The sequence below is a fragment of the Lipotes vexillifer genome, unplaced genomic scaffold (genome assembly GCF_000442215.2).
Source record: "Lipotes vexillifer unplaced genomic scaffold, Lipotes_vexillifer_v1.1 scaffold760, whole genome shotgun sequence".
In the NCBI taxonomy this organism is placed as follows: Eukaryota; Metazoa; Chordata; class Mammalia; order Artiodactyla; family Lipotidae; genus Lipotes; species Lipotes vexillifer.
The window spans coordinates 1,084,641-1,108,342 of NW_006772931.1; the positions used below are offsets into that span (position 1 = coordinate 1,084,641).

Below are 23,702 nucleotides of genomic sequence, written 5' to 3' on the forward strand. Positions count from 1 at the left end.
TTTCACTTGGCAGTTGGGCCAGATCCTACCAAGAGTCCATGAGTTTCAGACTACTGCATCCGAGAAAGAAATGAACTGACCAAAGTACTATTCCTCCTGCTTAATTTTCCAAAGAAGTTTATCAGTCTTAAAAGTTTTGTTTTCTATATTCCATGAGTGGGTGGTTACGATATAGCATCCATGAGTGGGAAAATTCCATTCTAGAATGTGCCTTTACTATAGACCTTACTTAATTCAGCTGAGCTAAAAATGTCCCAGACTCTGTCATGGAAACAAGTCAGAAAATTCTCATTGCTAAATATATCTGGCCCCATAACACTACTTAGCAGGCTAGAACAAAGTGGAATTAGACTATTAGCAATAACATACTTCTTCCAAAAGTGATGTCACACCCTCTTCACCCATCTTCATCTTATTCAACCCTGAGGCAAATCGGGCAAGATCCTGAATTTCTAGGTTAGGCAAAGTGAGCCAGAGACATAATGTGAATCCAAGCCAAGAGGCCAGCTTGGAGCAACAGTGATGCCCTGATCTTTGTGAAATTGCAACCCTCAGAAAGATTTGTATCTTCAAGAGATGGAATTTCCTAACTTAGCAGTGTGGAAACACTCAATTTATCACAAAACAAAATTTTTAAAAAGTACTTACTCAGCACCTTTAGCTAGGCAAAACATAGTCAAGAACTCAGGAAACAGACCCCAGAAACTCCTTGAGGTGACTTATTTAATCTAACCCTGTTTGTCTATTCATCTTGACTACCTATTTTTTTCTAACACATAAAACATCAGTACTAGATGGAAGAGACTTAGATACACTGACGCCCTGAGAAATATCAAGCTCAAAAACTGACAGCAACAGAGAGGAAAGAGAAACTGGCCAAAGCATACACAAGAACTAAACATTAGAGTTACCTGGACCATTTTGCATGAGAATATATAGTGTACGTTTATTATAGCCCATTGTAATAATTGTAGTTCATGAAAAAAAAAGTGTAATGCGTTTTGGAGAGATTTCCATTGCAATTAAATAATAAAAGTATTGGATTTTTGAAGGAATAAGCTGCAGTTATCTGGCAAATTAACTCGTGTCTCTACCTCATTCCTAGAAAAGATCAGAAAAATGAGTTGTTAATATGTATCTTGGCTGCTTTGTCAAACCCTGGAAATCTCATCATATTCCTTTGTAATTACCCCAGCCTAACTCTCTTACACAATCATTTGGAAAGTTTAATATGCCAGAAGTGACTTCTTGTGTTTTTCTTAGTTTTGTGAACTGTACATAACAATATCGGTTACTATAGAATGACTTGCTTTAGCTGCACCGATTTTCAGTTGGTTGAGAATGAATTGAGAGACAACGTCATAATTAAAGCAACATTCTAAGGTTGTAGGAATTTCTTTATTAAGGTCTGATTGATGATCCACTGAGCCAGTGTTTTCTTGCCAACAAGGACTTTTTAAAATTTTCATGTCAGTATTTGTCTCAATTCTGCAATAGTAGGCTATAACAAATGCCTCAATTTGGATAATGCTCTAGTACTTTTTAGTCACAAGAAAACGCTTTCACCGGTGGCGTCTTGCAGTAATTGCAGTGATATATAGTAATCCCATTGATAAATTCTTAACCAGTCAGTATAGAGTTAACCTTTATTGATAGACAGTACAGTCTTAAACTGGTGTCATACTACAAATTATCACATTACATTTTTCTCATAAGTACACCAGGACCATTACTTTATTGTCACCTTAGAAAATTACTGCTTCCTTTGTTCTCAGTGGGGGAAAGAAAGGATGTATGCCTATTTGGTACAGGATGGTTATCTTTTTTAAAAAATAAACTTGAGTAATGTAACAATTCTAATTTTAGATTTTATATCTAGATCACAGGGGTAATGCACATAACATATCTTCTTCATTCTGACTTTAGATATTAATATTTAGTTTGGTCTTTAAGTTTTAGCAGAATCACTATTTTTAATCTAACTAGTGATAATGTGCTCAATTCCTGTCATTAAGGGAAAAAAAAATTTTTTTCTGCTATTAAGTGATATTCACCCAGGGTCTTGACTTTTTCAAAGTCAATTAAGTTAAAATTAGATTTTTTAAGGTAAGTTTTTTGGATTAAAATCTGACATATTCACTTAAATAGTAATGATTGCTTGTAAGATTCATTCCAAAACTGCTCTCTCTTTATGTGATATAATTTTAATATATATATTCTTATACTCTCACTTTAATAATATATACTATACATTTTAAAGCAGAAGAGTGAGTAATCATTTAGTTACTGTATTTACTAAAGAATACTAAACACTCTAGGCATGGTCATTGAAAAGAAATTTATTTTTCCCTAAAATTGTTTTAAGGGAAAATAGATTTTAAGTGCAAATAGATTTTTGGATTATTTTTATTTTAAAATAACATGTTTATGTCATGTGGGACTTTTTAAAGTAAAAGATAGCTATATTTATTTTTAAATGAGAAATAAATAGACTTTTAGCCACTAACTCGTGAGAGTACTGAAATAGTGAGGTGTACAAATAACCTGCCTTTTCCTCCCTCTCCTTGTTTTAGTCACGGATTAGAAAAGAAAAACACACTTTCTAAGTATCATGTGATCTTTAAAACAATATAACTCTAACCTGTAAAGTTACTTTTTTCTTTTAAAGTCTCACATTTCAAAATTAAAACCATAGATTTTTTTTTTTTTTACTGTTTGGAAATAATTTGAAATAAAATATAATTTTTAAAAATCTAGTTTTTATAGATTTTATAAATTTTTATAATCTTGATTGAAAGTGTCACTTCCTTCTCTTTGCTATGCCATTTCTGCTTCCTATCCTTCATCTGTCTCTACCTAAAACCTCTGTTCACCCTTTACCCTAACATAAATCACCTCTGCAGCTGGAAAGAGCCCCTTCATTCTCCAGTGACCCCGGGGCCTCTTCAGGTGTATTATTCACATAAAGGACAGTGTGAAATATGAGAAAGTGATTTGGCCTGGGGCATTTAACCTCCCTGAAGGACCAGAGAGATCCAGGCAAAGTCCCAGGCCCATGGTAACATACCTCATAAATAATAATACTAGTTATTATTCTTATTAAAATTATTACTATTATTCACATAGCTCATGGTCAGTGCTGCATTGTCTTATCTTTCCAGTTAAACTGTATACTGTTCTAAATAGACAGGGACTACATTTCACAGCTCATGACTGTCTAAGGCAGCTACAAAATAGTGGAAATTACTGCAATTCACATCAGAAGATCACAAAGTCTCACCTTTTTCACTTTGACCTACCAATCTGTTTCTTCATTCATAAAATGGAAACGCATTCACTGCCTATTTTCTGCTCCATTGCCTTCTTAAAATCTTTTTCTTTTGTATGCAGCAAACGTAAAGAAAAACCCATAAGTTGTTTAGAAAATACAAACAATTTTAGCAAATTGTTACCAAATGAACACCATGTAACCTCCTGCATTCCAGCCGAGAACGAGAAAATTACCAGCTCTCATGAAGCCCATAACAGCCAACTTGCCAATCATACACCTCTTGCACTGCCTTTTGGTGACACCATATCTATATGTTTACCACCTCCCTTATATGTCCTAAAATTTCTGCTTTGAGGTGTCAAAAGTTGCGATTCCAAACTTCTTGGATTCTATTAATTGGCCTTTAACTTTTATAGTCGTAATTACTCTCTGATCATGCCTTGCTTCTAACTGATCCTTTGCAAAAACTCAGGCTGATAGTTTCAGGAAACAAAATACAATGAGTCTTAGAATGCTTTCCTTGTTTTTCCTTTTTTTAACCAATAGTCAAACCAGCCATCTCAGAAACAGTTTGAATAACTTGTTTGTATATTCCTTTACCCTTAGGCACTTTGACAATCTGCTACTTTCCATCCTCTTAGGATCTATTCTCTTTTTTTTTTCTCTGTTTTTTTTTCTTTTCTCTTTTTAAAGTTTTTATGATAATGTTGTTGTTGTAATTAATGTTATTATTAATATTATTTTACTTTCAAACAGTAGAAATACCTTAAGTTCCTTGGGGACTGTGTCTTTTTATTTGTAAAATCCCATACATGATTAGAGAGCTTTTAGAGATGATTTGAATTTTCCCATTACTAGATTTTCCTTCAACCTGAAAATATTTTTTTCAATAATCATTAACCTAAAACTATAAAAGAAGCAACAACAGAAAACTGTGGAAATGGCTGTAGGAATATTACTTGGCGTTATTTGCTGTCATCGTCAGAAATACCTGGCCTCCTATGTTATTGCTCATCTCACAGCTGGATACTTCAGGCCCTTGGGGTCTGTAAGTACCTGGGAAATTGCTAAGCCTGAGGAAATGGAGCTTTTCATCATGCTCAGTTTAAGGGCTGAACCATTTTGAGAGGCTCTAAATAACCTTGGATCTTCTCCCTAGCCTGAAGGAGACGTTGAGCATCTGATAGAATAAGAGAAGAAAGAAGATGGGACTGTTTACTAAATCCTCAATATCAAAACCTTTACAAGATGACAGCCATTGTGCTTCAGCTGATTCGAAGGTCCCCGTCACTGTGCCCTGTCACTCTTAGATGCTGGGGACCTGCATTACTGTTACTTTCCTACCCATTATTTGATAAATCCCTCACATTCTCTTCTTAGATTCCCTGCTGTAAAGAAGAAATTTATGGCAGAGCTCAAAGAATTACGGCACAAAGAGCAGAGCCCATATGTTGTTCAAAGCATTATCAGCTTGATAATGGGGATGAAGTTCTTTCGAATTAAGATGTATCCGGTGGAGGACTTCGAGGCCTCTCTCCAGTTTATGCAGGTACTGTCTTGGGCAGGAGAACTAAGGGGCTGTCAGCTTGAAGCATCTGCCTTCCTCAGAGTGACGGACCTGGACGGTGAGAACCCATTCACTCGCCCATACGGAAAAAAATCCTACGCTTTTTCCTCAGTAATTCATAAAGGGCTTCGTAACTAAGTAATAGAGTTTCAGGCACTTAATTTCATTTTTAAACTCATGTCACCTTTTGGAGTAGGGTGTACAGTGGAATCTTATTTGTAGACTTTTTTTTTTTCTCTTTTTTACCTATTGGCTGCATATTGTTCTGTCAATAAAATATAGCTGATTTGTTACTTTTTGAGATCGATAGCATTGAGTTGGCGATGTTAACATTTCCAGGCGTCAGAACTTTAAGTAATGATATCTTTTTTATTCATACTATAAAAAGGAATCAATTTTTTAAAAATCAACTAAACCATACAGGTTTAGGTGTCTGTGACACAGTGTTCACCATTATGTACTAAAAAAAGAATTATTGCTAATGAGGATTTCCCAGAATACACAGCTCTATTAGTTTTTCTCTGTGTGTGTGTGTGTGTGTGTGTGTGTGTGTGTGTGTGTGTGTGTTTTGTTTTGTCTTGTTTTGTTTTGGCCACGAGGCAGGCATGTGGGATCTTAGTTCCCCGACCAGGCATCCAACTTGCGCCCCCTGCATTGGAAGTGCAGAGTCTTAACCACTGGAATGCCAAGGAAGTCCGCACAGCTCTATTAGATTTTATAAAACTTTAGTATCTAAAGGGATTTTTCTTCTAATGCTGCTGTGAATTAGGTCTAGTGAGGATCTTAATAAAGAGTTTAGATACAGGGGATATGAGCGTAGGTTGTACCACTTCATACCCACTAGGAGCAAAAGGCTATGAGCAAAAGGACAGACAACAGCAAGTTATCTGTTGGTGAGGATGCAGAGAAATTGGAACCCTCATACACTGCTGGTGGGAATGTAAAACAGCACAGCAGCTTCTGAAACAGTTTGGCAGTTCCTCAGATGTTTAAATCTAGAATTACTGTATAATCCAGTCATTCCAATTCTAGGTATATAGCCAAGAGAAACGAAAATATATGTCCACACAAAAACTTGAATGCAAACGTTCGTAGGAGCATTATTCATAATAGCAAATGTCCAGGATAGGCAAATCGGTAGAGACAGAAAGTAGATTAGCTGTGTAGGGCTGGAGGAGGACGCTGTGGATGCAGAGGTTAGGGATGCCTACTAACAGGTGCAAAGTTTCTTTCTGGGATAATGAAAAGGTTCTAAATTTGACTGTGGTGAAAGATGTACAATTGTGAATATACTAAAAGCTATCAAGTTATATACTTTATAAGGGTGAATTGCACGGTATGTGAATTGTATCTCAAAAAAGCAGTTTAGGGCTTCCGTGGTGGTGCAGTTGTTGAGAGTCCACCTGCCAATGCAGGGGACACGTGTTCGTGCCCCGGTCCGGGAAGATCCCACATGCCGCGGAGCAGCTGGGCCCATGAGCCATGGCCCAGAGCCTGTGCTCCGCGACGGGAGAGGCCACAACAGTGAGAGGCCTGCGTACTGGAAAAAAAAAGCAGTTAAAAAAAAAAAGAATATAGGCCCTGTATCAAATTTCTCGGGTTTGAATTCAAGCTTCAGCACTACCAGCTCTGTGACCTTGGACAAGTCACACTTAACCCCTCCCAGCGTCACTAACCTTGTCTGCAGAGTGGTAATCATGACACTGACTTTGGAAGGTGGTTCTGAGCATTCTTGGCACGTGGTAAGGACTCACTAAATGCTAACTATTTTTATCTCTCTCTCATGCTAATGATTTGTGTATCTATGTACTTGAATTAAGATTTGAGACAGTATTTACATATGTATGCAAAATAATGTAGGAAAAGGGCCACAATTTGGGGGACCATAAAGCTCCATTCTGTATTGGGAAACTCTCAAAGACTTCCCATGCTGGCAGTGCCTATCTCGGACTGATGTCTTAGTATGATATTGATATACTGGGAACCTGAGTTAACTGATGTTGGTGATAGTTCCAATGTGGACTGAAAATAAGAGGTAATAGCTGACACAGATATTAAAGTGTCATCACAAATACATGTAGCCTTGGACCTTTCCATGAAAACAACATGTAAAAAAGACCACAGTAAGTTACTACCCAAAAGGTCAGGAAGGGGGAAGGGGCTGTGGCAGAATTCTGGACAGGCCAATTCTTCTAATATATTATTCCCTGGGCAACCAAAAATACCCTTTTGTAGACAGGAGTCCACAAGCAGAGACATCCTTGCTTAAGAAACTGTTCCAAAGGTTTCTTGTCTGAGGTGGGGAAGGGAAGCATTCCAGACTTGCTCATGAAACTATCTGAATAATAAACACCTAAAATGTCAGGGCCTAACAAGTAAACAGCTCTGTGCCCAGGGCTGTCAGGGCCTAAAATAAGGTTAATGTCTTCTGCCTCTCTTCCCATGGTTACCTTCTCTGGGGATCTGTGCTTGTGGGTTAATCAAGGCCCCAGGGCCCCCCACACAGTAGGTAGTCAATAGAAACTTCTTGCAAATGAGTCACTGAATGAACCAACCAGTAAGTCGGTGGATGAATGTCTGCTTGCTGGTTATAGACGCTTTGTCCTTTCAGCAAAGGGCAGAGTGATTTTCAGTGATTTGGGGATAGAAGTTAGGGGGAGAGTGAGAAAACCAGCCTTGTAAAATGTCATTGGAAGGTATTGTGAACTTAAATATAAATGCTTGAATCCAGTGATTTTTTTAATAGATTATGGAATATGCTGTGTTATTGGGTGTGATTAAATTAAGATCTGTTTGCTTAAATTTGCTGACATACATTTTCTGTGCACATCTCAATCTTCCTCCCTCCCTTTACTCTGTTTCTACTTCTTAGGAATGTGCACATTACTTCCTCGAGGTCAAAGACAAAGATATCAAGCATGCCTTGGCTGGGCTTTTTGTTGAAATTCTTGTGCCAGTTGCTGCTGTGAGTTACATTTTCATTTTTAAGAACGTCTTCAAATTGGATTAGAGAAGCAACAATTTCATTAATATAATATAAACATGTATCTCTGTTTCAGGCTGTTAAAAATGAGGTAAATGTTCCCTGCCTCAGAAACTTTGTTGAAAGCCTATATGATACCACGCTGGAACTTTCTTCTCGAAAGAAACATTCCTTGGTTAGTAACTCTGAGAAAATTCAAAAGACAAAACTGCAGAGACTAAAATTCCTAGGCTGAAATCTATGTGAGAGTCATAAGGGTTCCACAGATGGGAGAATTACCTACAGCTTCCTCAAAGAGAGGTAGCATTTCAAATTTTGGAGCTTCCGCCTATTATGGACCATGACTGAATCATGGTTAACATAAGGGGATTAGACCATGTCACCTCAAGGACCCTTCTAGTCCTAAAGATTCCGCTGTTTATTTTCAAGATGGGTTTAACTTAATTTTTATTTTAATTTCTGAGTATTTTTTCATTCTGAAGACTAAAGTTTATAACAAGTTTCTTTTCTCAATCTGCAGGAAGCTTCACTGGCTAATTCCCATCCTGATATTCAGAATGAAAATGGGACCAGGCAGGAAAGGGAGCTGGGACACAGATAGTTGGCCATTGGAAAGATTCTCTGAAGGCTGAGAAAACAGTTTCGGGGAATGCTTTTGTACTGAACAGCAGCATAGAAAAGTCTTTTAAATTACCACAACTTTTTTCCTCCATCGTAAAGAAAGCTCTGGTTTATGAATCAGCAGGTGGTAGACCAGCTGTAATTGTGATAGTATGGAGGAAGCGGGTTGCTTAGGTAGCTGGTTTCTAGCATTGTTTATGCTAATCTTTAAAGTATGAACATTACCACCATTATTTGAGCAAATACTCAGTTGCTTTGCTGGCAGTGGTGACAGATTTGCTCATTTGTCTACATTCTGTGGTCACTGTGACTGCTTGTATTTTTGTTTTTAAATTACTGGCTGGAATTAGAGTTGCACTCAATGGCAGTAATAGTTCAAAGTCAGTTTAAAGCTAAGTTAACAACAACAAAAAAATAAGTGTATGGATTGTTAAGCACTGAGTCTCATTGTGGCAATAGATTTTTGCCAATTCAAGTTAATGGATGAGCGAGTTATGTTTTTGTTTTAATCTTCACTAGCCCTAATTTTGGGGAGCGCCATAATCTGGTTCAGCAAAATGGTGGTGGGTTCTGCATGTATATTGTTTGGGTGGCTGCCCACAAGCTTTTCTGTCTTCTCCAGTTGCTGCGGGAAACCTGCCCAGTTAGGCAGGAAAAGCACAGTAGCACCTCTGTTTATTCGCTCGTAAGCAGATTCCTTCTGCGGTTAAATTTGTCTGGGTGGAGTTTACCAATGCAGTAACATTTCTTTTAGGAATCTTCCTTAATTACAGGAGGATTGCATGCAAAAGAAAACACATACACCTACCTCTAAGACAGGGACAAACTGGTGGATGTTTATGAGCAAAAAAGCCAGTAACATTTTCAAAATCAGTGTGCCTTCCTGCTTTTTCTCCTGAGGATTGAGAGTGATCTACGATAGTTTGTTTTTAAAATTTATGAGTGAAGACTAAATCAGTGAATCAGATTTCCACTTATGATCCATGAAACTCACTCTCTACCCTCTATATAACTCTAGAGTATTCCATCCCCATCGTCCTCAGAAAGCATTTGCAAAATATCCACCTCTGCACCGCACTTGTCGCGCCTGGGTGTGTTACAAAGTGTCCTGTTTGTTCTGGCCCACACAGCACACAGGGGGAGATGTATGGGTGGTGGTTCCAGAGAGCGTGTGTTACCTGGTTGGTTGAAATAGACATCACCCTGTGACCTCATCTTCTTTCTCCTCAGGCCTTGTACCCGCTGGTGACCTGTCTGCTCTGCGTCAGCCAGAAGCAGCTATTCCTGAACAGGTGGCACGTTTTCCTCAACAACTGCTTATCCAACCTTAAAGTTAGTATTTGTCGGCTCAGAAAAATCTTTTATAAAAATATGTATGAGTCCGAGGCTGGTTTGTGTGTTTCTGAGAGTGACTCCTGATGTCTGCAGGGGAAATGATCCTGTACTATTTTGGAATAATGAAAAAAATATTAAGAAGAGTTTTCCTTATTACATATAGTCAGTTTTAGAAGGTGACTGGGGTTGAGGGAAATCATGTCAAATTGGGGGGGGGGGATCTTTTCTTTTAAAAATTTTAATTTTCTTATTGAAGTATAGTCAATTTACAGTGTTGGAAAATCTCGTCTAAGAAGGATCACTTTAGAAGTTTTTTTTTTTTTTTTTTTTTAATATTTATTTGGCTGTACCGGGTCTTAGTTGCAGCACGTGGGATCTAATTCCCTGATCAGGGAGAGAACCCGGGCCCCCTGCATTGGGACTGTGGAGTCTTAGCCACTGGACCGCCAGGGAGGTCCCTAAGAAGGATCATTTTAAAGGTAGAATTAAATACCCCTCTATATGCATCTATGGTCACACTTTTTCTAAATGATTAAAAAAAGGGAGGCCACACTTCACTGGCAGAAGCTCACCTAAACCTCCTCCAGCCTTTCTCTAACCTCCTCCAGGCTAGGGAAATATTTGGGGGGGGGGGAACGTTCCATTCTGTGAGAGGATTGACCTAGTAGCAAACACTTACTTCCTGTCCCTGTTATTTGTGATTGTTTGAAGATGTTCTGTTAAAGCCACATGCCAGTCAGTCCTAAGCATTCACTGCACAACAGCTGTTCAGATGCTGGGTGACGTGAGAACCAATTCAGGGTGCCTGAAACCGAGGAACCTACAGTTATAACAACTGTAATGGTTAGCTTTAAAATTGGCTTTATAACTTTTAATGTTGTGAACATATTTTAAGTTTTAGTGACCTATTGATAAAAGACAACTAAATGAACACTGTTTCTAATGTGTGCAAATAGCACATATTTTTCACAGTTGTTCTCAGTTGTGTCCAAAGATGTTGAATTCCTTTTACAAGGCTAATACTTGCTTCTTTAGAATTTTTGAAATGCACTTAATTGTAAAATGCTGTATGTGCCTATACATACTGCCTTGTCTTTTTTTGTTCTAAGACCCTTTAATTTGGTGAAATGGTCAAGATTAATTATATTATTTTGGCATTTACCATATAATGACACAATAGTCTGCATTGGGGCTGTTTTAAGCACCAGCTATGTACTGGCTCTAAAAGCTGATTGTGAAATCCAAGATTAGAATCGTTTCTTTTCTTCAAATTGGCAGGGAAATATAATAGCAGTGGATATAGAATTAGCTTTTAAGAATTCTGGAAAACACAGTGCTTTTCAGGGTATCAGCTATTATATAATGACCACCTTCAGATGTTTGATTCAAGGATTTATCCATCTGTCAAACGCCTCCAACACGTAACCCAATGTCATTTTTTTGTTATATTGGTCCATTTTTAAGTTATTCAGCTATTCCATTTAAATATTTTTTTCTTCTACATTTTACACAAAGAGGAAAAGCTCATTTTGTTCAAAATGAAACAAAAAGAGAAATGATTAAGAACGTTCATTTTCCGGTATATATTATGCTAAATGTGTTTGTGATGAATTTTAGTTAGAATCAAAATAGTGTTTTGCCTGACAATTTACTGTTGTGGCCAAAAATACCAAAATTCTTGGTGTCCGGAGTTGCTTTTGAAATACAGCAGCATAATCTTACTTTGCACTTAATTGCTTTAAAGTTAGAATGTTGTTTGAAGGTCTGGCCGAAGCCCACTAGAAAGACTTAATAACAGGGTTACACACAGCCCTAGAGAGAAGGGCTGCACGCTGATGGTGTTTCCCTGTGCAAACATTTCAAGCATCAGGATTTCTCAAAGGAAAAGGCAATAGGATCAGAAGGAGTAGAGGTGCTAGGGAAGGTGCCAGAAATGGGAAAGATAGGGATGTTTGTTAATTCTATAAAACTTAGATCTAGGGTCCCTGTTCTCAAGGAACTTGGCATTTCATTGGGGGATATGTAATGAAGTTTCAAAATGCGTGATGCAGACAAGGAGGGATGTAAAAGTTGGGAGTAGGGAGTTACCTGTGCCATTTCTGGAGGTTTGGTAATCCATGAAGCATGAAAGAGGTAGTTATTAGGCAACAGAAAGGCAATGATATTTCACTTTATGGGCAATAAATTGTTGGAATTCACCTCCTCAAGGGTAAAAGATACAGAAAGATCCTTGATGAGTTACAATCAGAATAAAATTGTGTCATACGTATTTAGAACTAAACCCAGTAGGGATTAAATGGGACCATTTAAAAATATACAGAAAACCTTCCAAACCTCCTCAAGTGTCCTCAACAGGGAAGAAATACCTGAGGAAAAACTAACATGGCTTTAGGAGTACACTTTGTCTTGAATGGCTTCAGTATTCTGTGGGATTTAGAGCCAAACATATCGTTTCAGAAAGGACCACCAATCCAGCTCTTTCCCCTGGTCACCATCCCTTTTTCCCTGCACCCCCTCCCCTACTTGTCTGCCCATCCCCTATATGTACTCAAGTATAATGAACCCAGTGTTTTGAACCTTATATGTTGAACTTGGTAGCCACCTTTGATGTGTTCTGCAGGGGAGAGCCATCAAGGTGGCAGCATGACATAGAGCAGAATAGAAATGTGTGTGAGTGTGAAAAATCTGCTTTCAAAGTAAACAAGCTCTCAGATTCAATGCTCATTTAACGCCAGTGCCCTGGTTTATCCTCAGCGTCAGTCTGTCAGGAGCAGGCTGCTTTGGTAACACAAATGTGGAGTCTTTATTTACACTTGTTAACTCGGTCAACCACGTATTAGTGATATAGACCCTTGTAAAGTGGTGAGAAGTTTACAACACCTTCTCAGCATGACCTTGACATCTTTTAGGAACCCCTGGTAAGTCGTGACCAATACTTTTTTCTTCTATGTATTTTATGTCAGAATCTGAACATATTGAGCTATTTTAAAATGTTACATTCCCTTCACATCTGCCATAATATATCTCATTCTGAAAAAGGGAAATATGTTTTGAAAAAATGACTTAATGTACTTTTTTTGGTCATGAATCCCCATTTATTAATAGTTCTTTTAAAATGTCGTAATTATTGTGTTCATAATAACTATGTACACGTTTCTTATCCTCGAAAATGGAGAATATAATTGGGAGAATCTTTAAATTTCCTTTTTCTTAAAATAATGAATACAATATACCAGTGAGGTCTTGATCACAGAAACAAACAAAAAAAGGAAACCTCAAAAGTTAAGAAATCTATTTACTGTATAATTAATAACAACAATAGGTCTCATTAATTGGAGATCTGTTATGAGCCAGGCCAGCAGTAGGGCCTTTACATACTTGTCATGGATTATCATGACAGTGTCACAGGCTACATTGACCTCCCCCTGTGCTTTCATGATATTAGTTACATTTTTCTAAAAATTTTGCTCAGATAGCAATATTGAAGGTATATCATCTGAAGGTTAGACATTAGTCAGCTTAGCTTCATAGTACTAGAAACCAAAGTACAGAATTAAAAAGGATTCTTCTTTTATCTCAGTCACTATTTGCACTAGGACTTGAATGCATTCGCTTAGTCAATTGGTCAACAATTCTTCACTAGAACTGTACCAGGCACTGTTCCAGGTGCTGGGAATAAGTGATGAATGAGATAGTAACACGCTGGTCTCTTAGACCTTGTGATTTAGTGGAGGAAACAGACAGGAAACAAGTAGATGAGGAAAAAGCTTCAGATAGTGATAACTGCTATGAAGAAAATCAAATAGGATATGACGATAGAGAATTATGGATTCAGAAGGGGCAGGGAAGAGGAGGGGACAAGGAAGGTCTTTTGCTTTCCACTGAGAGTCTCAGAGTTTCGTTGCCATAAATTTTTTTGATGAAACTTGTGTTTGGCACTTAATATATCTTTGTGTGTAATAATCACTATGAAGTTAAAGGAGTGCTTTTTCTTAACTTTTCACATAAAAGTAAGGGTATTAATGATATCTTTATTTTATGAGGGGAAGGATTGAGTAATATATTAAGGATTCCACAGTCATTGCCTGAATCCATTAAAATGTATGGTACCACTTAAAATAACTACTATCCTCTTTGCAAATATCAAATGTCAGTGATGCAGTATTAGCTATTTAAATATTAATTTTCAAGAAATAGTTATACTGCTTTAATATTAACTTTATTTCTATAAACTTGAGAAAATCTCTTATCTATGTTTCAGATCTGTCAAAGGCACATTTCAAAGTGGAATTTATAAATTCTAATAGTGCACACAAATTGAGTCCGAAAATTAGTGATCAGATGACAGGTGTGTTACTTTCTGTGAATGCCTTATTTACTCAGCCAATGAATAGAAAAATAATGTCTGCAAATTTTTGGTACAGAAATTTTAGAGGTTATCCTAAACTATAGCACATATGTTATTTGGATAATACAGTCATCAAAAAGATTGAATTATGATCAGAGTAAATTGATTCAGGTATCAAAAGGAAATGCCAAAAGGAAGGAAGGTGTTGACTGTGATATGTGCAAGGAAATATGTGAAAGAAATAGGTTTACTTCAGTTGCTTTAGTTGCAATGCAAGAGAAATCCAGAAGAGTTTTGAGTATAACAAGATCAAAAGACTAAAATTATTTATTGATCTGTAATCAATGGAGCTTTATCTCTGTGTGCATAAGGATCTCTAAGGAAGCCTGTTACAAATGCAACTTGTTGAAACCTACCTCCGGAGATTCTGGTTTAGAGTGTCTGGGTGCAGCCGAGGAATTTGCATATTCATAAGCAGCCTGGGTGACTGGGTGCAAGTGGTCAGCTGATGGATCATGGGAAACATGGGTCTGTCCAATGACCCTGTCACTAGCCAAGTTATCAGTGAATTCAGTGCTCCCTACTTGTTACTGTTAACACTGAATTGCTTTAACTAAATCAAAAGCACAATTTAAAGAAGGTGGGCATGGTGTTGGGCAGGCTGACATGTCACATGAAGTCTGTCCGTGACCAGCACTGAGATGAGATGCAGGAGACCAGGGAAGATCCACTCTGAAACCTACTAGATTCTTGAACAGTTTTATCACTGTAACCTCAGAGCTGGTATAAATAAGTTGTTGGTTAATTAATTAATTGAGAAGCGTATTCCAGTGGAAGAACAGAATAGTGTTTCCATCTTGGAGTGGAGACTTTTGACACAGAAGTCGGTGGTTTGAGACAGGTTAAAAGTGTCAAAATCCTGAAACTATATATCAAGACCTTGTTATGTTAGCTGCTGTTGACATACAAAGACAATGAGGAAAAAGTCCTGTTTTCAAGTAGAGTACAGTCTAGTAGGTGCCAGCAGCATATTTGATCAGCCTCCATATAATATTTCCACTGAAGTGGGAAAATTCATGTTTGGAAGACAACGGGGCCAGGTTGCTTAGGTTCAGATGCTGGCTCCACCACTTATTAGCCCCTCTGGGCCTTGATTTCCTCATCTGTGAAAGGATACAATAACAGTATCAACTTTATGATTCTGAGAATTAAAAAGAGTTAATATGTGTACAACTTTGATAACAACGCCTGATGTAGTAAGCGTCCTGTAATATACACATTCCAGTTTCTGAGAAAACAGTCCTTACTGGACCAGAAGTCAGTTCCTATCCCACCTGTCATTTACTGGCTTGAAGACTTGAGCCAGTGATTTGGCTTCTGTCAGTGACAGAATCGCCCAGCTGATGTCATGGTCTATGAAAGTACTTTTGAAATATCAGAATGCTGTACAAGTGTAGGATGTATAGTAATATGTCCATTAGCTTCTGCTACGTACTAAGGGTTGTCTTTTGTACAGTTTCTATATAAAGACATTTTGCTTATGCATCACGTTGTTCAGCTACTACTCACAGTTTGCTTTTTTTAAAAAAATTTGATATTTACTGATAACCTGGTGTACGGCAGTCACTGAGGGCACAGAGATGAACAGTCCAAAATTCCTGGAGCTCACCATCTGGTAGGAAACATATCGATACAAGTAAAGGCATAGAACAACATTCTAGAAGTCAGAGAACAGGAACACTTGGTAATCTCTCTGGGATGGAGGAAGGAGTGGAGGGGCAGGGGAACATAACACAGGAGTGACACCTAATGAATCTTGCTGGGGGAGTAGGAATTTTCCAAGTAAAACAAGGGTTGGGAGGCATTCCAGGCATTCGATGAATTGCAGAAGGGATGTTATGGCACAGAGCACAGTGGGGGTGGAGGCAGAGGGTGGTGATGGGGGAGCCAGGTCACCAAAGGCCCCTCATGCACCACATCATGGAATTTGGACGTCGTCCAGGAGGTGATTAGAAGCCACTTAAGTGCTTTAAATGCAGGGAAGTAAACAATCATGGTTGCAGTTTAAGAATATCATATGATAATGCCGAGAATGGAAGAGAAACAAGGGAAATCATTTTAGGAGAGAATTGCAGTGATCAGTGATATCATCTTGAAATGCTACAAAGCAATTACCAGTACAGGATCCACGGTTAAAACAAAATAAAAACTTAAGTCAGCCACTTTGCTCTTCAGTCTCTATGGGAGCAAAAATCGACAATCTCAAACACACTCTTAAGAGTAAAAGCACATCAGTCACAACAACATGCCCCCAAAAGATAATTGTGGGTAGGAGGACAGGGAAAAAGTGTAAAAGAAGTTAAACAGAAGACAGTAATATGAATCATTTAAGCTAGAGATCTTAGTTAAGCTCCTAAACGAAAGTTAGATGCTACTTGCCCTACCTGGCCATGATTCACAGTGCTAGATAAGGCACAAGAGAGAATTTTGAATGACACACTATGCAAATATGAATATAAAGTAATATATACACCAATAAAGGGAAATTCACAAAAGAGGAGACATTCCCACTAGAAAGGAAGCTCCCTGAAGTCAGAGACTAATCTCCTTTGTTTGCTGCTGAATCTGCACCTTGTACGTAATAATAGTTACTATGGGCAGGAGCAGTGCTAACTTCCCTCTATGCGCTAACTCTTTAGTTCTCTTAACACTCCTAGGAGGGAGGGAGGATTAGTATCTGCGTTTCACAGTCAGGGAAAATCAGGCCCAGAGAAATTACAGAGGTTCCCTGAGGTTGGCCACACAGCTAATAAATTGCAGAGCAAGGATGGGTTTAAACCCAGGCAGTGTGTGTCTAGAGTCTGCTTTTAACCACTGTGTTAACATCATAGACATTTGTTGATCTGGAGTGATTAGAGGACAGATAATTAGAATTCCTGAAATTTTTAAATGATGGAATATTTTAAATGCAACTTTACTATTTTAGTAGTTTATTAAAATTGCTTTACGTAACCAAGACATTCAACAAGTTATAAGGTGTATCACTTGTTTTACTAACAGACAAAAAAAATCTTTTATGTATAAATGTATGCTTCTAAAAAGGTGGGGCCTTTTTTTTCCTGGAGCTAGAAAAGTAGTTATAAAGTTTATTTGGAAGAATAAATATACAGGAATATCTGGGAAAACCCTAAAAATAGAAAGAAAAGAAAAAGAGCAGTGGATGGTGGAAGGTAGGCCATAGCAGATAGTAAAACAGTACCATATGGTGGAAGGTAGGCCATACCAGATCATAAAGCCTCAAAAATTAAAATGAGGTGTTTTATCATTTTATTTATTTACTTATTTAGATTAATAGAAGAAAAAAATCTGGAATGAGACCAAAATGCATGTAGAAATTTAGAATTTCATAATAATGATCATGCCAAGAAGTTATTTTAAAACTATTTAGGCATAAGAAATCTTTCCTAAATCTAAAAAACTACCCGCTACAGTCTTTTCCGTAGAATTTATTTATGTGACTCATCTTTATTCAGCAAGTAGCTTAAAGGTAAACTTATCCTAGATTATGTCTAAACCGTTAAGAACTCTTAACAAATCAGGACCCGAATTACCTACACTAAGAATAGAAGAAATGGTTGTGACGAGATTAATGAATGAGTAGGGAAGAGAAGTAATGTAAAAGCAAGAGACCTATAGGAAAGTTGAGTGACGTTTGAAGACTGTTTAGCAAACATGTATTGATCCCCTGCAAAGGGGCAGGAATTCTAATAGATGTTGGGTAAATAATGCCCCTCATTTTCAGAGAGCCCACCTTCGTGTGGGAGCTGATGTCTATGCGAGACCACAAGTAAAGAGCTGAAAGGCTATGTTACATGCTTGTATGAGGGTCAGGGGGCACTCAGGAGGGAATAATTCGTTTTAATGGATGGGATTCAGGATATTGGGGAGGAACAGAGAATGCCTGCACGGAGTTGGGAACATTCAAGTAGGCTGTGAAAGAATGGGGTTCACCTTGTAGAAAAGAAGGACACAGGGGAGGGTAGGAAACCCACTCCTGATGCAGAGATGGAATGAACGTGGCCTCGCTAGAGTTTGGGGAGCTTGTGGGAGAAAAACAGGATGGGTGGCATCCTTCACTGGTAGGTTAGAGCCAGATACTGTCTGGTCAGGTATGCCGTGCTAGAAATGTTATCTTGATCCCATAGGCATCAGGAAAACCACCCAGTCTGTGATTTTTAAATAGAAAGGATTATAATCAGTGTAAGATAGGACAGCAGTGAGGGAATCAATTTAGGGAGACTGTTTAGGAGGTTACTGCAGCATTCCAGGACAAGGTGCTGGAAGCCTGAACTGTAACAGAGGAAGTGGGAATGGAGAAGATGCCAAATTCAAAACATATTTTGTAGATAAAACCTATAAAATCAGTTGAAAGGATGTAGTGAGAGTCAGAAGGGGAAGAATGAAGGTGATGTCCATCCAGTGACAAAATCCATTCCCTCCCCCTGGCCTGTTTGTTAGACCCTGGAAGCTGGCAGCTGCGCTCTGGCTGCCTCCCTGCCCCTGCTTCATGCCCCACCCTGCAGACTTCTCACATGGTCTCCTTGCGCTTCATGGCTTCCTGTAACCATCATTAGAACCCTGGTCCCGTTATTTAGCATGGCACGTAGGGTTCTTCTCAAGCCTCATCAGCCACTGCTCCTTCACCTGGCCCTATGTCCTGGCAGACAAACCATCCCCAGTTTCTGAAGCATGACTCCTTCACCTGCTCTCTTAGCTTCTTTGTGCTGTTGCCTCTCTGTAAAATGCTCTTCACTCCCCATCATCTTGGTTTCTAGTGTCAAGCATAGTACCTGGCCCAGTGTAGCCACTCGAATGTTTGCTTGATGAACAAATGAGTGAATGGATTTAAGTTCGTCTGAGTTTTCGTCTGCCCCTGGAAACCTTTCCTGACCCCAGTCCTTGTGTTTGCCATAGGTTGCCCTTCTTTCCATCCTCTAGCTCCTGTCCCCGCCAGTTTTTCTCTGTGTCTTTGAGTTGACTGTTTATTATTTGTCTCCCAACTGCCACCCCTTCCCCATAGTCTGTGAACATCTTAGGGAAAAAGGATAAACTTTTATCTCTATATCCCAGTGCTTATTATATATTAGTCTCAATAGATGTTGGAGGGCAAGGAGATGGGAGGTGAAGGTGGGTGGTGTTTACAAGGGCATAATCAACAGTAGGACGGATTGAGTCTCCTCTTGGTGCCAGGGGATGTGGTTCCCTAGGACCTGGAGAAAGAAAGCAATCGCCAGTATTCACCTTAGAAAGGAGAGAAAGACATGACTTCCCCCAGAACTACTCAGTCCTGCCCTCTTGGCTATTTGGATCCATTCTCATAGATTATTTACCCAATGGGCACCAGGAGGCAAATACCCCATAAGTCCCAGGTGGTGCAGTGTACCTCATAGGCACCGTACCACCCACCTGTGGCCCTCCATTACCAGGCATTCAGAAAAGAATAACCTCTGTACAGTACCATTTAATCTGAAATCTTTCATCTTGGTTTCTGTTGTAGAATAAAGACCCCAAGATGGCTCGAGTTGCACTGGAATCTCTGTACAGATTACTTTGGGTTTACATGATTCGAATTAAATGTGAAAGCAACACAGCCACTCAGAGGTAAGGAGCTGGCTTGGGTTAATGGTAACCCCATCACTGAGTTAACTGTAACCATGTCACTCAGCCAGTGAAAAGGGTGTTTTGTGTCATTGCCAACTATGCTAACCAAACTAGAAGCTGTTCAAAGCTGACAGTTTGTAAAAGCTCTAAGTCCTCTGGACCTTTTCAGGCTTTCCTTAGACGTTGGCTCAACAGCCATTACAGAAACTCCAGCCTCTACCAGGATTGCCAAGTTCTGTGTCAGGACTACATTCACCACTTTAACAAAGGAAATGGCTATAATTTTCCAACTGCCCTTAGTTTTCCAGAAAACCTTTTCAGAGAGTAATTATGCTAATGGAAAAGAGATGAAGTGGTTTGTTTTCTTTCTCTGAATTCTCTCTGATACTTAGATAAGATGAAGCATCTGCCGTTTTCCCTTAATGTACAGGAGCTCAGCCAATCTTGCTTGTTTTCTCTTTTTTTTCCCTTATCTTTCAGCCGTCTTATAACCATCATCACAACACTTTTCCCCAAAGGGTCCCGTGGTGTGGTGCCGAGGGACATGCCTCTGAACATCTTTGTGAAAATCATCCAGTTCATTGCCCAGGTAATGGAGATGCTTCTGGCAGTGAGAGTCTTCTGATTGCCTCTAAGTAGGCACCTCCTTCTTATGAAGTACGAACAGATGAAGAGTCTAAAATAATCTCACGTGTGCAGACTTTTCAGGATGGTTTTGCAAGTGTTTTCACACATAGCTTTTTTTTTTTTCTTCAAAACAAATTGTGACATGGTGTGCCAAGTGTCTTCAGCATATGACCAATGAAAGAACTGAGAGGCAGGGTTTAAGTGACTGATCTGAGGTCACAGAGCCTATTCGTAAGGGGGGTCTCTTGACTGCTAGGCCCTGTTTTTTCCTGCTTCTCTGCTCTAGATTCTTCAGGTCAGGAGGAAACTGAGTCTGATGTTTGGAGGAAATAAGAAGACGATAATTTAGTGAACCTGGAGGAGTAAATAAATCATAATGCTCTCTCACCCTGTGAAAAAGAAGAACGTAACAGGAATATTAGCTTTTATCAAGCTTCTAAGCACTTCGTACATACTATTTTACTTAAGAACTGGGTCCAGTGATATTAAACATTTAGTGTTTACTATTGAGACCCAAGACTTTTCGTTTTTTGTTTTTTGTTTTTGCGGTACGTGGGCCTCTCACCGCCGTGGCCTCTCCCGTTGCGGAGCACAGGCTCCAGACGCGCAGGCTCAGCGGCCATGGCTCACGGGCCCATCCGCTCCACAGCACGTGGGATCCTCCCGGACCGGGGCGCGAAGCCGCGTCCCCTGCATCGGCAGGCGGACTCTCAACCACTGCGCCACCAGGGAAGCCCTAGTTTTTAAAACACTTTGTGTGTAAATGGTTTTTATCCCAACTTTGGCTTCCTTGTGATTTATTGAGAATCATGAAAAGCTGGTTATTCCAGTCCAGCCTCTGCCGTGAGCCAGCTCCATACCCTAAAGAAGTCATAGAACATCTTTATTCTCAGTGTCTTTATCTGTAAAATGTGGATGAAAGTGCTTACCCAGTATCCCTCAGAACATTGTGTGGATAAAGGGAAATAATAGGCATGAAGGTACCGTTGAAAGTGTAATTAATGTTGCTATAAAGACATAAGGTTCGATGGCTACTTCACAGGCCATTTAATATATGATATCTCTCTGTGTTTTCAGTGCAAGGAAGTGTCTCTGTAATATTTGTACTTAGGGAAAGGACAGTACTTGCTTTGCAGGTGGATGAATTAACAGAACTTTTCTACATGTAGTTATCATGTGGCTGAGAATGTGCTTTGATTATTCTGGAATACACTGTATAAAATCAATGTGACATATCTTAGTAGTCACTGTCTCAAATTATTAGAATCTGGCATAAACGTTCTCATTTAAGTAACCTTAATAGTTCTTAGTTGTTGATTATTCATTTCACTTGCAGGATTGTCTGTTGTAATTTGAGCCAAGGGATTGGAAATGTTAGAGAATAGAAGAAAATGGTCATTTTTTTTTTTTTTTTTTTTTGCTGTACGCGGGCCTCTCACTGTTGTGGCCTCTCCTGTTGCGGAGCAAAGGCTCCGGACGCACAGGCTCAGCGGCCATGGCTCACGGGCCCAGCCGCTCCGCGGCATGTGGGATCTTCCCGGACCGGGGCACGAACCCGCGTCCCCTGCATCAGCAGGCGGACTCTCAACCACTGCATCACCAGGGAAGCCCCTGCAGTGGTATTTTTTAAAATATATTTTAAACTGAGTTTCAAGAAGGTGTCAGCATTTGCAGGACAAGCAGGAAGAGTTTGTACTGTGTTGAAGCCCACATACTCAGAGTGTTTTGGTTTTTCATTTTTTGGTTTTTAGTTATTAGTCATTCTGTGCTTTAGGGCCTAATTACATGTATTATATAAAGCATCTCCACATGCCACATGGAAACAGGAGCAGCTCCACCGAAGGTTCGGATGGACCTGGTTTTCCTTCAGGGATTCTCTGTGATGCATCAAACTAAGCGATACACCTCTTCTTTTAGAAGCCACGTGTTTGGTGCATATGACAAAAACAGACATTTTCATGTTGAATTAAAATAACGCTTTGTTTTGATTTCCCTTTTTCACTATAGGAACGTTTAGATTTTGCAATGAAAGAAATCATTTTTGATTTTCTTTGTGTGGGAAAACCAGCAAAAGCTTTCAGTCTCAATCCAGAGGTAAGAATGCCCCTTTTGTGTTTAATCGACAGAAACCTACCTTTGCTTTGCAACCTTGGGGGATGGGGTGAAGGCCATCTTCTCCAAAAAAGTCTTCTGTTTGTTTCTGTCCATGTTATTTGACTAAAATAGTAGAGAAGTAAGATTTTTGGATGAATAGACTTAGAATGATGAAGAGTTGACGTCCTACCACATCCTGTTCTTGTAGAAGGGAGTAAACCTTGCCCCAAAAGGTAATCTGTCTCTGTATGTCTGGTTGTTTATTATAGAAAAGTCAGTACTTGTAACTATTTTGATGCAGATTAGCAAGTTGAGGAGTATTGAAAGTGATGAAACAGAGAAGAATAAATAAATGCAATGATAAAATACTAAAATCTAGTGAAATTAAATAAGTAATGTATGCCTCTTTGATTCTGTGACAGCATCACAATTCAAGGGCCAGGCATATCATGGAAATGAGTGTATAATGGGTATGATGTACCTCATGTGGGGGGGGAGGGGGGCAGCTTAGGCAAATGAAAAGCACGTGCAATTTTAAACTTCTAAAAAGACTGTTGGTGGGAATTCCCACCAACAAAGTGCAGAGTCCTAACCACTAGCTGTAAGACATTGACCTCTCTGAACTTCAGCTTTTTTACTAGTAAAAGGGACAAACTACTTTTCTAGATCACCTCATAGAATCATCGTGATATTACAAATTCATAAGCAAAGAAAGAAAGAAATTGCACACCAGAAAAAAATTTTTAAACGTTGTTCCTGTCATCACTATGATATTGTCTGGCTCCTTCATTCTGTCAGTGAGGAAGGAGACCCAGAGCCCAGAGGCTCAGAATAGGCAGCTGGTTAGCAGCAAGGGGAGCCCAGGTCTCCTTGCACCCTCATGCTTCTTCCCACCACACCCTGAATTTTCTTCTTGGCGCTAAGGTTGCCATGTATGTAGGGACAGCCCAGCAAGCCCAAAAATGGGAGTTTCTGTCTGGTGTTTAATGACATCACAGGCTTCTGGAATGGCTGCAGCCAGGGTCGGTGGGCCAATGGGAGGGGGACAAAGCCAGTGCAGATTCAGGGCATTTTGGCTGGAAGGAGGCCCATGGCCCAAGTACTAAAGAGTCTTCTCTTGCTTGGGAACAGTGGTTCCATGCTTTTCAATGGATGAAGGATAGTCTTTTTTTTTTTTTTTTTTTTTTTTTTTTTT

General features: G+C 39.2%; 1 protein-coding gene across 1 annotated transcript in view; it reads left to right on the forward strand.

The window, feature by feature from the left end:
• Positions 1-23,702, forward strand: part of FRY (FRY microtubule binding protein) — a 261,625-nt gene that overhangs the window by 91,752 nt on the left and 146,171 nt on the right. Inside the window, exons 8-14 of the mRNA XM_007447941.1 lie at positions 4,652-4,820; positions 7,711-7,803; positions 7,898-7,996; positions 9,673-9,774; positions 19,683-19,786; positions 20,267-20,375; positions 22,421-22,507. Coding sequence (XP_007448003.1) covers positions 4,652-4,820; positions 7,711-7,803; positions 7,898-7,996; positions 9,673-9,774; positions 19,683-19,786; positions 20,267-20,375; positions 22,421-22,507 — 763 coding nt within the window. The remainder of the gene's footprint in view (positions 1-4,651; positions 4,821-7,710; positions 7,804-7,897; positions 7,997-9,672; positions 9,775-19,682; positions 19,787-20,266; positions 20,376-22,420; positions 22,508-23,702) is intronic.